At 40.1% G+C, this 12,901-nt stretch overlaps 1 protein-coding gene across 4 annotated transcripts in view; it reads right to left on the bottom strand.

Moving 5' to 3' along the window:
- Positions 1 to 12,901, bottom strand: part of POLA1 (DNA polymerase alpha 1, catalytic subunit) — a 178,593-nt gene that overhangs the window by 106,518 nt on the left and 59,174 nt on the right. For all 4 annotated transcript variants that reach the window (XM_077927407.1, XM_028727457.2, XM_077927408.1 and 1 more), the window contains 6 exons: positions 11,046 to 11,078; positions 9,550 to 9,642; positions 6,350 to 6,555; positions 4,456 to 4,588; positions 3,096 to 3,227; positions 2,768 to 2,942 (listed from right to left, as the gene is read on the bottom strand). In XM_077927407.1, coding sequence (XP_077783533.1) covers positions 2,768 to 2,942; positions 3,096 to 3,227; positions 4,456 to 4,588; positions 6,350 to 6,555; positions 9,550 to 9,642; positions 11,046 to 11,078 — 772 coding nt within the window. The remainder of the gene's footprint in view (positions 1 to 2,767; positions 2,943 to 3,095; positions 3,228 to 4,455; positions 4,589 to 6,349; positions 6,556 to 9,549; positions 9,643 to 11,045; positions 11,079 to 12,901) is intronic.

Below are 12,901 nucleotides of genomic sequence, written 5' to 3' on the forward strand. Positions count from 1 at the left end.
TTCCTAAGAGAGCAAGCATACGAAAAGAGTTTATTTGTAATGCAGAGGTGCTGAAGGAAAACTTACTGAATACCATTTTCTATCGTAATATTTTGCATCATGTTAGAATTAATCAGAAAGGGGGGGACTCTTAAAATATATTTAAGTAGTAATATTGAATAGAATTCTCCCCCCTTTCATGCTGTAGCATGGATAACCTTACTGAATAATATCAGAAAAAAATATATATTGGAGCTGGAGATACAGAAACAAAGAGGTATAGGTAAGCCATCTGTCTTCGTTTATGAGAAGTTCAGATACAGTTTGTGTGAATCAGAGCTCTACTGATGTCAATGGTGCTCATCAATAGCAATTTACACCAACCTTCATTTTAGCATTAATAATTATTTTGTCTGGAAACAACATAACCAACTGTGGTCCTGGTTCAAGCCCACAGCAAACCAAGCAAATAAAGAGGTATAATTTTAAGGACACCTAAGTAAATACCTGGATTAATAATATTGTATTTTGTTCCACAGACAATTACTTGGTTCAAGGAATCCACTTTCAGCATTAAGTTACAGAAATAAAAATAAAACAAAACTAACGATCAGTAAATTTCATGGAAGCAATACATCTTACCATCAGAGTCCTTAAAAAAAGAAAGAAAAGAGAAACCCCAGGACTTGTTTGAACTGATCTCTCTTGCTTATGAGTTAACCTGTCAAAATTAATTGTGAATTATTTTTTCATATACAGGCTTTTAATAATTAATTCGCTTAGGATTCCCCAAATTAAGTAGAGAGGTAGAAGAATCTTAGATCACAAACTCATCTCTTACTTTAAAAGCCATTACATTCTATTAACAGCAAGAATAGTCTAATAAGCTTTCATATGATCACGCCTTGGGGAAAAGTGTAAAAAATTAAATTTCAGCTAATAAGTAATAATACTCAGGTTAAATGTAATTTTTATGCTTAAAGGAAATATTTTGTAAAGACTAAAGTTTCCATTTGCAGGGTGATTATTTCAAAATTAGTTATTTTAATAAACAAGCTAATACGGGGGGGGGGGGGGAGCACTCTTCCCCAGTCTTACTTGAGAGCTATGCAAGTTTAAAAGTTAATCACCCTGCTGCATAACTCATTAAAGCTTTTGAAAAATAAAAGGGAAATAGTGTCTAGTGCTGCCACCTAGAGGCTTCCAACCTGAATCTCTTTTTGAAAAATAATTGTATAGTACTTTATAGCCCTGTTTGGTTAACAGTTAGACCACAAAGATTTAACTCTGCAAGCATTTTTCACTAACAACAGTTTCGCACCACTATATTAAATAGGGCTTACTTCTGAGTAGACATGCATAGGATTACACTGTCGATTATTTTTAGCTGGTTAAAACTGAAAGGTCAATAAAGTTATGCCGTGGATTACAGTCATACTGAGCCATACAAAACAATGAAACAAAACATGATAAGGCTATGCCAGAATCATTTGTTTTCTCTGCTCACCGGTGGGGAAGAGCAAAGCAGGCAAGATCAGTGACCTTACAGTAAATCATTAATTACGATTTACAATGATGCGCAAACTGTGCCTACGTATTCTTGAAATGCTGAATCCTAATCTTGGTCAGAAGAATTTTCTAACATTATTATTTATAATTGCTATTAATTATTTCCCCCTTTAATTTATGCACTGCCTTTCCTGAGGATGTGTGCGGGTGGGTCGGAATAATGAAAAATTAACATCCTAAAATTTGCTGAACAGAGTTTACCTTGAGAATAAGTGATACAAACAGGCCTTGCTACCACTGCCTATGGGAATGTATTATTGTTTCGTATTTTATTTTGTATTTTATTTTGTAATTTAGTTTTGGCTGCCTCGAGCATCATTTGGTAGAAAGACAAATTAAGTAAGCGAACAAACAGCCATGCATTGGGCCAACACTATCACTAGCAGTTGGAGAGTCTAAGATAAGCTTAAAGCATATGAAATAGTAGTAACTCTGCTGAAGGTGGTGGTAAAGGTAAAGGGAACCCTGACCGTTAGGTCCAGTCGCGGATGACTGTGGTTGTAGTTGTGGACAATAGGGCTTGATTCTAACTTGGCACAGCAATTGGGTCAGGACTGGTCCAATGCCACCGTCCATCTGCAATGAGACCAGCTGGGTATCCAGTGGATTTTGGGATAGTTTAGCCCCACCATGCGAACATTCTGTTTGGGGCTGTCTGCTGGTTGGGATACCACAAAAGGGGGGGGGGGTTTGCCAGCGACTAGCCAGCTCAGTTGGCAGAGCTGAGGGGTACCTTGGCTTAATACAAGTCCCCTATAGCACATCGTGCACAGCTGGAGGAGGCAGGGTTGGATTGCTCTGCCATACGCTAATTACTAATAAGTGGTAAGCGGGTGGCGCTGTGGTGTAAACCACAGAGCCTAGGGCTTGCCGATCAGAAGGTCGGCCGTTCGAATCCCGACAACGGGGATGAGCTCCCGTTGTTCGGTCCCAGCTCCTACCAAATTAGCAGTTTGAAAGCACGTCAAAGTGCAAGTAGATAAATAGGTACCGCTCTGGCGGGAAGGTAAACAGCGTTTCCGTGCGCTGCTCTGGTTCGCCAGAAGCGGCTTAGTCATGCTGGCCACATGACCCGGAAGCTGTCTGCAGACAAACGCCGGCTCCCTTGGCCTATAGAGCGAGATGAGCGCGCAACCCCAGAGTCATCCGCAACTGGACCTAACGGTCAGGGGTACCTTTACCTTTAATCACAAAGTAAATACTGAACTGCAATACTAACCTAGCCATGCTGCAATAAGGACAGAATCAATTCCATCTATGGGTTCACAAATACGAGCCACTACTGGGTGGATCTGTTGCGACAGATAGTACTGAGTGTCAATAGCAAGATTCGGTTGTTTTTTCAGTTGTTCTGGAGCATATGCTCTCTGGCTAGCACTCAGATTTGATCCATCCTATACAAAGAAGAAACAAAAAAGAAAGGTTTATTGGTTTCTTTTAGTTACATATAACTTTCTAAGTTCGTATTGGCACACAACGTATCGCTAACAGTATTTACCGAACTAATAAACATTTTATTAAATTAAAATGAATCTGAACATTTTTACCTGGCAGATAATATACGACACGGTATCTCCAGCTTTCAGCTTTCTACCCTCTTGAGAATTTATCCACAGGGCAACATGGACATGAGGCAGACTTTTTTTGTCTGGGTAGTCCTGGGGATCCTTTGTCAATGCCTATATATATCAAAGAAAAAGAATACAGAGGGGAAATTGCTGGTGAAACTACTGCAAAATTCATCAACGTTTGAAATAGCATAAATATTAGGTTCTGTGTCTGTTGCTTTCCATAAACTGGCTCGTAAAATGAGATTATTTATTTTTACCTGGGCATTTCCTTCCTAGTTGCCATCTTGGGCAACAAAACTCATGAAGGATAGCAATGCAGACAGAGACTCAGAATGATGTCAAGAAGCTAAAAAGCAGATCCTTCCCTTCTATCTTGGCTCAAATAATGGCTCACTCCCTCAGAAGAGATAAATGATGTCATTGATTAAAATAAATGGACAGGGAGAATGGGTAAAGTCAGATTCCTTCAGGAAACTTGGAAGGAGAGGAAATAAAGTCAACTTAAAATATATACTACAGGATAGAAAGGGAATGACCAAGTCAAAGAGGGTGCTTTTAAAATGGATGGCACAGATTCATGAACAGTCCATCTATCAAGAGCTCTCCATCAGTCATTACAGCAAAACAGAAACTCCATGGTCAGACCAAATATCAAATGTTGGGGATTTACAACAAAGGAGAATACTGCTTTCAGATCCTGTTTGTAATGTTTAACCAACTGTATACATACCTGTTCCTCTTTCTGTTCAAACATGCCCCTACCTACAGGGGTTGAGAAAAATGCTTGACCTGCTCAGAAATATATTGACTGAAATAAAGGGTGGGAAACCTGTCGCCTTCCAAAAGCTGTTGGGACTCCAAATCCCATCAGCCCAAGCCAACATGACCAGCGGTCAGGGATGATGGCAGCTGTAGTCCAACAACATCTGGAGGGCTACAGGTTCCCTAACTCTTTATTTAAACTACTTATGCTTGAAATATGGGTTTATGATAAGCAACATGCTGAGAAAGTAGCGTGGCACTCCCTACTGTAAGCCTTAGTTCAGTTTGGAGGGGGAGGTTTGGGGGGGAGCAAAAAGACAGATCTGAGGGAAAGATTTATGTACAAGTTCGGCTTACACTAGACAAATCTTGCCTTCCTCTCTGATTAAAACTTAGATTCTTTTTTCTTTTTAACTTTCTTTGTTCCTGTCAGAATTTTAAAATGTTTTAAGAAATGCTCTCTGCAATTGCTAAAAGATCAGCTACCATGAACACAAAAAATGGACACCAGGAGAGAATGGAATACATTCAAACAAATTCAGGCATAACAGTTAAAAAAACCAAAACTATTTACCTTGTTGATTTCAAATTGTTTTACTGGAACGCTGCCATTTGCCACATTTTCTCCAATTTGGATTAACCTCCTCTGAATGTTTTCTACAATTGCATCTCGGGGTTGGTCAGAAAGAATCTGACCAATTATATAGCTGTAAGAAAAGTTTAGGCGTGTGAGAAAACACGTTTTTGAGAAACACACAGTACGCACCTGCAGCACACTATGTTCCTCAGAATTTACGGGAAGAATATTTTCCAATTACTTTTGTGTAGATATTTTCTTCAGGTGGAATACCAGGTTACCACCACAACTTTAAACTAGCTCCATGGGATGCATACTACCAGTCCAAACATTAGTAATAATTAAGCTAACATTTATTTTCCTATTAAGCATTTTCCAAAACGCAAGTGTAAATTTATTCAAATATGCCACAAAAGGTTAACCAGTTTCCAGTGGTTGTTTATTTATTTTCACATTTATACCCCACCTTTCCTGCAAGGAGTTCACAGTCGTGTACATAGTTGTCCTCCACCCCATTTTATCCTCACAACAATCCTGTGAAGTAGATTAGGCTAAGAAAATGGCCAAGGTCATGCAGTGAGCTGGATCGTTGAGTAGGAATTTGAACCCTGGGTCTCCCAGGTCTTAGTCCAACACTCTAACCACTATACCACACCACGGATTACCAAGGAGCTAAGCAGGGGTGAGGGCAGGCTCCCCATATCTTCTGTCGTGGAGGGAATACTGATGAATAATGCTGCAAACATTACCTGGATGGGAGCAGAACTAACAGTCCCTCCTTAATTCCCTACCACTGAGCTTTCCCTCTTGTACCCAAACGTCAGGATGACCTGTGTAAGAAAGCTACCTGCTACTTTTAGTAAGGCAATTCTAATTAAAGGTGCTATGAGTAGTATGAACTCAAAAACTAGGGGATTTCCGAATCAAATAACAGTCCCAATTTGTAGGTGCTAAGACAGCAAAATACTATTGCTTTCCTTCTTAGAAAAGGGTGAATTTGATAAAGTGTGCTTCCCGCCTGGCCCCTCTAAAACCTTTATTTCATTAACAGTGTGTTATATCCAATTATGTTGCTCGACTTATGGTAAGGCTTCCATCAGAGGAACAGAGAAGAAAGCTTATTTCAGTAACCTCTGCCCCCAAAAAACACAACCCTCCATAACAGATTTTGGAGGAGGAGGAGGAGAGGTGCAGAGGCTACACGGAGATCTGGGAATCGCTGGAAATTGCTTTCCTCCCTATCCTGCCAAAGGAAGCCTTACCATCAGCCAAGCACCACCACTGGAAGCAAACCAACATTTTTCTGTTTAAAAGCAGCTGTGAATTGTAGATAACAGCAAAATCCAAGATGGGGGGGGGGGAGGTGTGTGCATGCGCACACACACCACATATTTGCAAACACACAGACACAAACACTTTTCCCAGAGTCGTTTCTGCCTAACAGGAAAAGGCAGGAAGAAAACTTAGACCAGAAAAGATGGCAAACACACATTATCTATTCATATTTTGTTAGATTATATCCTGCATTTCCCCCCATAGTGTACATAGGTCCTTTCCCATTTCATCTGACATTAACCTCTCCATCATGCTGCCTCTCAATTTACTATGAGGTCAAGCATTTAAATCGGTTCCAAGTTGGCTGCATCTGTTTGCGTGGTAGCTGAATCCACCCGTCTTGGAATAACCTTCGGTAAAGCACCACCTTTGATCTAAAACATGTTTATTTAAGAGTAAATATCACTATTTCAGTAAACCCTGCTTCTAAATAAGTGTGCTTAACATCATAGCCTTTGGGACAGAATGATGATACAGAGTGTTGTCACTTGCTTTGGGTAAACAGTTAGTGGATCTACACAGCAGCCATGGTGAGTAATCTAAGAAAGTAACTTACTTTCCGGTCTCTTTTGCAAGATCACACCAATCTCTTCGCACAATGTCCAGTCCTTTAAGCTCTTGCTTGGTAACGTATTTTCCATCCCCTGTTGGCTCCACGACCAAAGCAGCATATTTTTTCTTTTTCAGCAATAAAAGGGACTTAAAGACTCCATCAATATCTATCTCCAACAACTTGTACAGCTTGTTCACTTCACTTTTTATCTGAAAATAAATGAAGAAAAAAATCACTTTCTTTACCACAGAGAAAAATACTTTGGAAACTGAGGTAGAACTATATATGTTAGTGTCATTTGCCAAGATTTCATAGTGATAGCAAACCCCAGACTTTGTACAGAGATTAAAGTACTCTTAGTCCTATTTACCGCAGAAATCTTTAAAACAATAACATCACACACACACACACACACACACACGAGAACACTGCTAATAGTCCCATGTTCCACCACCTCAAGCGTATCTGCCAGTAAGGCTATAAACAGTGACAATGAAAATGTTGCCACAGTGTGCAGCAGTTATGAAAAAAATGAATTCCATACTCCTGACCATGGCTTGGAATTTTGAGAAAGTGCTGTGAGCGCCAGTCACCAAAGGTCTACTGTGTGAGAGACAAAACAAAATGGCTGCCACATTGAAAAGGGCCTCAAGAGACAAGGCCACAAAATAATGTGGGTATGCCCTCCCCATCAAAAGGCACCCATGCAAAAAAAAAAGGCACCCACACCAGCCACCAACATGTTCTCTCACAAAGGGCAGCTCACTGCACCGCTCCTCTGTTCAGAAGGGAAGGGAGGGCTGGGTGTCCAATCCTGGCATCCGATGAAATGTGTGCAAGCAGGAACTGAACAGGAAGAGCAAATGATCTATTGTGCATTGTGGAATTTTGAGGGGATGTTTGCCGAGAACTTTCGCAGACTACCTAGGTGGTATGAGCAGGCATACTGGTGCTGGCGGTACTACGATGGAAACTCATTCTGCTCTCTCTTCTCTCCCAACCTTATACTATATATATCAAAGTCTCACATTGAATATAACTGAGCTATAAAAGGGTTTTCTGTAGGAATGACTGCAGTAGAAATAAATGTGGCTATCGGGGCACCTACCACTGGCACCTTCAGTAGCTACATTGTGTTCATCAGCAGAGATTAAAGCATATTTGTTAAGTAATGATCTTACAGAAAGATGGATTTACCCACCCTGCCTTCCATGTCTTTTTTTAAAATCCAGGAAAGGTAACCTTAGGCTTAGAAGGCCCTTGAAATAAAACTGTTGCGGCCTCCTTGGGAAGCATAGGGGTTAGGGTTCTGAAATAGGTTGTAAAGTACACCTTTGCTAACAGTGTGGAGAAAATAAAAGGAAAATATATTCCTGGCTGGCAGAGTCAAGAATTTAGTTGTTTAAAAGCCCCAAGTCCAAGCCACAGAAGCAATCCCAAAGGGGTGGTTTTGGAAACCACCTTTGCCAATGCTCCCAAAGATGGTCTTAAAATCATGGTTTTGTGTGATTGCACCCATGGTGCTTCCAGTGTGGAGCAAACGGCGGCAGCAGAGGATGAGGACCAGGGAGAAGAAAGGCTGTTTGAAGAGGAGCTTCTAGTTAAGAATCTACAGCCCTTGCCTATGCTTGGGCTTGGCCTTGCCCATAGGAGTGCGCCTAGGATCTACCATCTGCCCCCAAAGGCACAGCCCCCTCCCCACCTGTTAAGAACAACAAGGACAAGTACCCACCACATGAACTGGGATCTCCAATGAGGTTTGGTAAGACTGATGTGATCGATAAGAGTTAACCCCCGTTGTTTGACACAAAACTGGGCTTAATGAGAAAGCATCTCCTTGTGGGATTTTTGCCTCGAGTGCATCAAGAAGAAGCTGGCCTCAGCGTCTTCCTAAGAGCTGGCATTTTCAGCAACCCAGAGCTTCTGGGTACTTGGGAGGATGGCAATCCCATAGCATTCACCCTTGCCAGCCCTATAAGGAGCAGGAGGGGAAGGAGTTGGGATGACGCCGAAGTTCTCCTTTCACCTGGCACTGTTGCACCTGTCCCTACTAGCCAGCATTAGAAACACAGAAAGCTGCTTTATGTGGAAACCAGAACATGGGCCCATCCAGCTCAGTCCTGTCTCCATGGAATGGCATGGCAATACCTCTAAGTTGCTGCCTTAGCCCCACACAGAGACACCAGGAATTGAACCTGGAACCTTTGGCATGCAAAGGTTTGCTGCAGCCGTCTAGAAAGTCTCTCTGCAGCTCTTTCCCTTGCCTTGCTGCTTGTCTAACAGGATGTCCCAACTCTGACAAACAGGCAGGTCAGCCACACCAGCTGTGGTCCGGTGCTTGCTAAATGCCTCAGCCTGCGAAAAGATCAAAGCTTGGAATACTCAGCTATCAGGAGCTCTGCACAACCTACTGCTCTGTGAGCTGTCTGGGTGAGCAGGGTTGCCTTTCCCTTGGGGGTCTGGATCATGTGTAAATCCAGGTGCAAGGTGTCATCCTGATGTTAAATAATACCCCCTAGGAGCCACAAGATTTTAATTAAAAATAAACAGATAAACAAAACATGGTTACCAAATTAATGTAGTCATAAAGTAAGACACCAGCTGTCTTTAGCATAGAAGCATTTGATCACGTGATCTAGAGGGTGTTCAGAGGGTCTGTCTCTATCAGCTAGAGAGAGTGAGGGGGATTAATCAAAGGAATTATGGGGAGAATAGTATTCCCTCTTAACAGAATATTCCATATATGACAACATTTGGCTTGCCTTTCTAACAGAAATGGTATACAGACATCCCAAGATGTGCTATGTGAAATTACTAAGTTATTAAACAAAGTATCAACCTTATATGTACCTTGCAAAGCATATGTTAAGAAAATATATCCTTGTGGGAAAACATTAACAGGCCATATTACAGCAATTCAAATTATGCTAAATGCTGAAAATTATTTAAAAATAGGAGTGGAAATGTCATTGTGGAAAAAAGACAAGCAGGGATCAACAATTTGAGAAACACTGGCATATGTTAATACAATTTTTTTAGAAAGAAGCATTTTCATAAACATTCTCTATCAACTACCAAGTATTAAGCCTGCAGGTGCTAACAAGGTCGCTGTTCACTAGTTGTACTAAAACAAGGATTCTTAGCAATATAAAACTGCAACAAAGAAATGTATGGTGCTGCAACAAAGCTTAAAATTATTTTACCTTGTTCCCCATTTTAAAGACTTCTTCCAAGTTGGTAATGTTTGTGTTTATCATAATGGAGTCTGTATCACCATAAATCACTTCCAGATTCATCTAGGGAGGGCATAAAGAAAGTAACACAGATTACACACCATTGTTTGGACACTGAAAACTGACATGTCAGAAATCTAACATAACATCTTTGACAAGAGGAGCAGAAAGTAGCTGCCATATGGATGTACATGATAGCTACAGAAAGTATATATGGTTTGTGGTACATGTGAAGCAACCCACTACAGAAAGATAAATAATAAAACACAAACACACAACCCAGTGAGTACGGAGTATGCTGAGTGGATATAGAATTCTGATAAATGGTTGAGGGGAACCCCAAAACTGGGAGGGAAGAGTAGGAATGGAATGTCTAGAAATCTGAGCAGCAACATTTTATTGCAAGTCCTCCTTGTAGCCACTGTACTGACATTGGGTCTGTTCACACAAAATATTATTTGCCTTTCTATAGTGGGTTGCTTCACATGTACCAAAAACCATGGTTCGTGGTACATGGAATGAGCCCTGTACTTGAGCGTTCCCTCCTTCCCATTTACACTGTTTAATTAGCTAGCTCCTAATAGCACAGTCTGCTATTACATCTTAATGGGACAACTGGTTTGTATTTGCCATGTAGGATTCTTTGCAGGGCAGGCACAGGAGACTTGCGTAATTTTGTAAAGCCATTGCCCCTGGCCTGCATCCAATGCTGCGAGTGCAGAATTCTGCTCACACAATGAGACTTCCTCTTCTGCTCTTTGCCTAACAGGCTCTCAAAATCTGCTCTGGAGGGTCCTCCAACCCTCTGGACCAGATTTTGAGGATGTGCAAGAGGGAGAGGGGGAAATTTACTGAGCAAGCAGAGGTCTGCTGAAACAGCAATGTTAAATACAACCCCCTGTTTTCCACCTCATGCTAACTCACTGCATGACAAAAGTGAAAAGTAGAACCAAAAGGTGCTTTCTACCTGTATAACTTCTGCAAATAGAATACTATTGCAGTACTGTTTGCACCCACTCATATGCAGGTGGTCACAGAACACCACAAGCAGCTATTTTCTTTCTTCTCACAGATCCTTTGATCCTACCCATAGAAAATAAAATATTGTATTCCTAGACTACAAGACAGAGAGGAAAGGGGTGGGGGTATCAGTCCCCCAAAAAAGGACATTAGAACACATAGTTACTGGCCTGTGACTAAACTCTAATTAGCACTGTTACTAATTTGTCCAAAATACTCAAACATAGGCTTCAAGCAGGGATTAGATCACATCTGTTTTCCCCCTTCCCACAAAAGGAGGGGGAGCTATAATCCACTAGAAAGGATTGCATTTGTAAACTAGACATCCTGAGAAGTGACTTCGATTATTTGGGCTACCATTTTCATAGTTGTTTTTTAAAAAAATAAGTCACTAGACATTCTATTTAAGGGTTGCTAGATAATAATAAAAAAACACTTGTTACTACCTTCTGTACCAGCTCCTTAGTATGCATCAAAATCTGGAAGGAGAAGAAAAGATTGATTCTGATGAGATCACATTACAAAATAGTATATTTTGTATATACCAGTCAGGGAGTAAGCTTTAGATCTCTGGATTTACAAAATAAGGCGATACAGCTACCAAATCAATGTTTGACCATGGTAATGCAACACTGTGTCCTGCTCACAACATTACAAAAAGCAAAACATGAAAACAGAACTCACTTAAAACAATGTAGCACAGATATATTTACTTTCTTCTTTACTAGAGACAAACAGGATACAATACTAACCAACCTCGTCCACCTAGAAGTCAGAATGTTTGTGTTGTGTAAAGCTTAGGCTAAAATTTATACTTCTAAAAAACAGCAAGATACCAACTAGTTTGTTATATGTACTATGCACACACACACACACGCGCACACACACACACACACACACACACACACACACACACGTCTGTACATGGAGAATAGCTTATACCTTTAAGAAAAATATCAATTATTAACTGACTATAATGAAATTATAACTTTTTTATCCCAAAAGCTGGCCAGGCAATTTTATATATTATTTTTTGGTTTTTTAATATTATTATTTCTAGTCCCATGAATGTCATAGATTGGTAAATGGGAAGACATTTCAGACAGAGTTAGTCCTGTTAGCGAAACTAATGATTCATTATGGGGAATATTTTCAATTGTTCACAAGGGCAGTAGCAAATATAGGCAATTACAAGAGGGTCACAAGACAAGTAAAAGTTCATCTAGTGACAGGCGTAATATTAATATTACCTATTCCAATAGAAAATCACTTTTAAGTGCCAACAGTTAGGGAATAGGTTATGAAGGCTTGCTAAATTCATTAATAAATCAGTTGGCAGTTATCATATTTCACAGAAACACCTGCATATTTATCTTCTCATTACCAATTGGATGATGGAATTTTTTTCAAGCACATTTCAAAAATCTGCCAACTTCAAGTGTAAAAAAAATAAACTTTGTGGTTAATTTTTCCCTTAACAAAGTACAGCTGTTGAGAATAATTGTTCAAGATCTTACCCCGTAATGTCAACTGCAGCAGAACAAAGAGTATTTAATTAGCAAATCTATCCAGTAATTCAACACCTATTATATAAAATGCCTTTGTGATTTTATTCAGGATAATTTGCTAAGAGGGTTATTACTGACATTCAGATGAAATTCAAAAGTCCTACGCAAGTAGAGTCATAATAGCAGTAATGATCCCCCCAATCAGGAGATCCTGTGTCACACAAGGCTCTTTTGCAAGGCAGCAGCTGATTTCCTGACTTCTTAATTCCCGGGCTCAGCCCAGTGAGAGCCCTTCATGCCAATATTTCAGTCAGCAATACATGTTTAATGGGAATCTATTAAAATACCTAGAACAAAAGTGACTTTTTGTTAAGAATGACAGCACTACGATCATATCAATCATTAGCAGTTTTTAGAACTGTGGAATGAAAAGGGAGTTTTATGATGAGATTGGGCAAAAGAAAGCGAGAGAATCAAAAAATTGCTCCTTATTGTTTTCTATGATGAACTATTTTGTATTTCACTTGAATTCACCTGTTCCTCGCTGCAACATAATTTACAGAACAAGCTGCTTTTTGCTCCATCGTGGCTCATTCTTCTGTAATCCATGCAGTTTAAAAGATACATTGTAGCCGCTACATCATAAATTGTAGTTATTAGATTTTACCATGGCCCTTCATCTAAAAATGGCAACACATCCCTGAATGTGCCTGAATTCTGGACTCAAGTTTCATTGTAAGTTTTTAGTTCCTAATTCTTTCTCCTGTTCCTGATGCAGCATGGGTAATAATCTA

The sequence above is a fragment of the Podarcis muralis genome, chromosome 4 (assembly GCF_964188315.1).
Source record: "Podarcis muralis chromosome 4, rPodMur119.hap1.1, whole genome shotgun sequence".
NCBI classification, from domain to species: domain Eukaryota; kingdom Metazoa; phylum Chordata; class Lepidosauria; order Squamata; family Lacertidae; genus Podarcis; species Podarcis muralis.